Below are 3,509 nucleotides of genomic sequence, written 5' to 3'. Positions count from 1 at the left end.
TATGTAATTTTCATATATAATACTCGCTTTGTCCTGATTTATGTGATACAAATGAAATTTCAAAAGTTAATGAATTTTTTATAAGTTTCTTTTTATATTAACTTGTTAATTATTGTGATTTATAATATATTTACGTAAAACATACTCTAAATAAAAATAATTAGCAACTTAAAATATATAAAAACATACTAAAAAATTGATTAACTTCAAATTTCATATGTACCACATAAATTGAAACAGAAACAATAACATATATTGGGCCACGTGCTAGTACAGGGTCCCATATCTAGTATATATATATACACAAGTAAGCATAGTGGATTTTTGTTCGCATGTGTGAAGAAAATTCAAAGTTGATTATAAGAAGGTTGACTTAAAAATGCCAAGTTAAAGGACGCCCCAAGTTAATGGTGATGAAAAAAAAACATTTTGTTTTGGATTTTATAGAAAACTTTTAGTAGCGCGTGAATCGGTTGGTTCGGTATGGATTTATGTATTATCGGTTCGGTTTATTGGTTTTCGGTTTTTAAATATGTTAAATCAATAACCAAACCAATAAAATATTTTTTTATCGGTTTTGGTCCTTAACGGTTCGGTTTTCGTTTAACCAATAAAAAAATACTTATAAACAAATATATGACTTTTCTAATAAATTTGATGCAATAACACAATAATGTAGCATTACAAATGCTCATAAAATAGAAACAACAATAGCAAATATGAAAAGAACTATACAAGTGTAACACAAAGAGAAATTAAGAGAAATAAGGTTCTTACTTTAGATTTTAACGTTTTGTATAATGTGAAGTTGTGAACTCAAAGTAAATGTGAAGTGTGAGTTGAAGGCTAAAGGACAAAGACAGTAACTAGTAAGATATTGTTATTAATATATAATATTTATGTACAAGTAATAGTAATAAATTACTAGTCTTAATGGATTATCGGTTTACCCAATAATCCAATATTAAAAACCAATATCGAACCGATAACCCAATAATTTTTTTTTATAAAACCATTAAAAATTCGTTACCAATAACAGTTTTTTCGATTCAGTTTATCGGTTGATTTAATTTTTGCACACCCCTAACATGCCAAATGAACATCCAATTTTCTTGAGGGAGAAGGGAAGAGTTCTAGTTAGAGAATATAATTGACCAAAATGGTCCCTTATCTTTTATATTAAGTTCAAAAGAGTCCTATTAAGTATCACCTAAGCAGTTTTAGTCCTTTAAATTTACTAAAAATGAACACTTTTGATCTTTTAAGTTCACCAAAAAGTGAGCATTTTTTGTCTCAATCACATACTTACCAAAGTTTGATCATTAAATTTAGGGAAAAGACATATAATCCCCCCTAAACTTGGCACGAAAACTTACTTCAATATTTAAATTATATGGGCGTTTAAATACCCCCTTAACATTTTTAAGTGATTTTTTTTCCAACTTGAGACTACAACACCACTCTCACCCGCCACATCATAGCCACGTAAGTCACTTTAAAGAAAGAAATTTCACATTATCTTTTTCGAACCCTCCCAACAAATTTACCCTATTGGAGAATGGATTTTTTTGAAAGCCAATTTTTTCTTTACAACTCAAATAAGAAAGAAGATTGCATAAGAAAGTTGATCCAAAAAAATATAAATTTTATGAGAAATGTTTGAATGATCTAGAAATCAAAATGGGTCACTCAAAATTTAAGAAAATTTACATTCGCCAAATCGATACCAATAATAGAGTGAAATCGATGTCAATAAAATGACATTGATATTGAATTTTACGGATTAGTAAAAGACTAGTGAAATGAAAATAGTGGATAGAGGTGGGGAAGAAGATGGAGGAGGAGATGTTTCAATGGAAAAAAATGTGTATTGAGGAAGACAACAAAATAAAAAGAAAAACAAATTAAAGAAATTTAAAAGGGGACCCACTAATTTCATTTACCTCTTAATAAGAAAATTTACATATTTTAAAGTTTTAATATATAAAAAAAAACTATTTAAATAATTTGCTATATATTGGCCAATAAAAAAAGGCCATGTGTAGGGCTTTAAAAATTCAGTTTTTTTTTTCCTCTTTTTCACGCACTTTCAGGAGAGTGCACTCACTCTCTTTGCTACATCATCCCTTAAGGGGTGTTTTAATCACTACAAAGATGTTACGGAGGTATTTAAATGCCCGTATATTGTAATTTTAAACATTGTGGAATTTTGATTGGCATGTGTGAAAATCATGTTTTATCAAGACAAGGCTAAACAAGACTAATTAAGATTAAGCAATGGATCAAATTCAAATTTAGTGGTCCAAACTCCTAAGTTTTTTTAGAATAGGTGTGCTCGAGCTAAATGACATCAAATCTATGGTCCATATATATGTTAGTGTTAGGATAGGTGTGATGGATTTAAGTGATATTTATTTGTTCAATTTGTTGATATACATGAGAATAACATGAAAAAAAAAATCATGTTATTAACTAGTATAAAAATTTCATGTTATTGATAATTTAACTCTCGTACTTTGAATCTCGCCACGTGCAGAAGACAATAATTATTTTACTTATACAATCATTATGCCATGTATTTTAATCTTATTTAAGGAAAGATTTAAAAAAAATAGGAAAAACTTTATGTATTTCCATACTTAATTATCAACTTAATCCCACTATACCATGAACATATGGTATGTGCAATAATTCATACTAGCAACATCAAAGGGAAATAATAATAATTATAGACGTACATTTAATCCCTTACACATCATAAGTAAACACATTTTAGTATGGACGTTGTCCGACGTAGTTCCCAACAGGATCATAGTTACAAGAAATGAACCACCACCCATTGTTGCAACGAGCCCGACCACAACCTAGTCGGACTGAGTTACGCCAGACTACTTGAGTATAATGTCCGCACACTTGTCCGCTTGCACATTGGTTGGTACCATAGTTGTAGTTTGGCTTCTCCCCCACCCACAATTGCACAGCTGCCCTCCCCGTGAAATCACCACTTCCCTTGGCAAGGTTCTCCCCTGCACCGGAATGAATCAAGTTACAATCACCAGTTCTTGAATTGGCATAATTTTGTGCTCGGGATGCCAAACCGGCATCCCAAGACATTGGGCCGACCCCGACTTGGGCACGGGCATCATTGTGAACCGCAAGATAGTCTTGGGGTGAATTTTGGGCATCACAAGAGTGAAATATGGCTAATACCATGAGACAAGTGAGTAACAATGAGATGTTAAACAACCCCATTTTGGTTTAGGTCTAGTGGAAAGAAAATAAATCTAATTTATTGTGATTATAAATGTGAGATAAGTAGTGTATTTATAAGTAAAATTAATTGTGGAATTTTGTTTAGCATGTGTGAAGAAAATTCAAAAATAATTAGTAGAGGAAATGATAAAAATGGTCTCTTATCTTTGATAGTAAGTTCAAAATAGTCTCGGGTGTATTTAGTTGAGCCATTTTGGTGCTTCAATTTTTTAGAAGTAATTACTTTCGGTCCTTTA

General features: G+C 30.8%; 1 protein-coding gene across 1 annotated transcript; it reads right to left on the bottom strand.

Moving 5' to 3' along the window:
* Positions 1 to 2,604: 2,604 nt before the first annotated feature.
* Positions 2,605 to 3,294, bottom strand: LOC125850873 (pathogenesis-related leaf protein 4). The gene has a single exon (XM_049530712.1). The coding sequence runs from the start codon at positions 3,250 to 3,252 to the stop codon at positions 2,773 to 2,775; it is 480 nt and encodes a 159-aa protein (XP_049386669.1). The 5' UTR covers positions 3,253 to 3,294; the 3' UTR covers positions 2,605 to 2,772.
* Positions 3,295 to 3,509: the final 215 nt, after the last annotated feature.

The sequence above is a fragment of the Solanum stenotomum genome, unplaced genomic scaffold, assembly GCF_019186545.1.
Source record: "Solanum stenotomum isolate F172 unplaced genomic scaffold, ASM1918654v1 scaffold1989, whole genome shotgun sequence".
Classification (NCBI taxonomy): Eukaryota; Viridiplantae; Streptophyta; class Magnoliopsida; order Solanales; family Solanaceae; genus Solanum; species Solanum stenotomum.
This window is presented reverse-complemented; position numbering and strand designations above follow the sequence as displayed.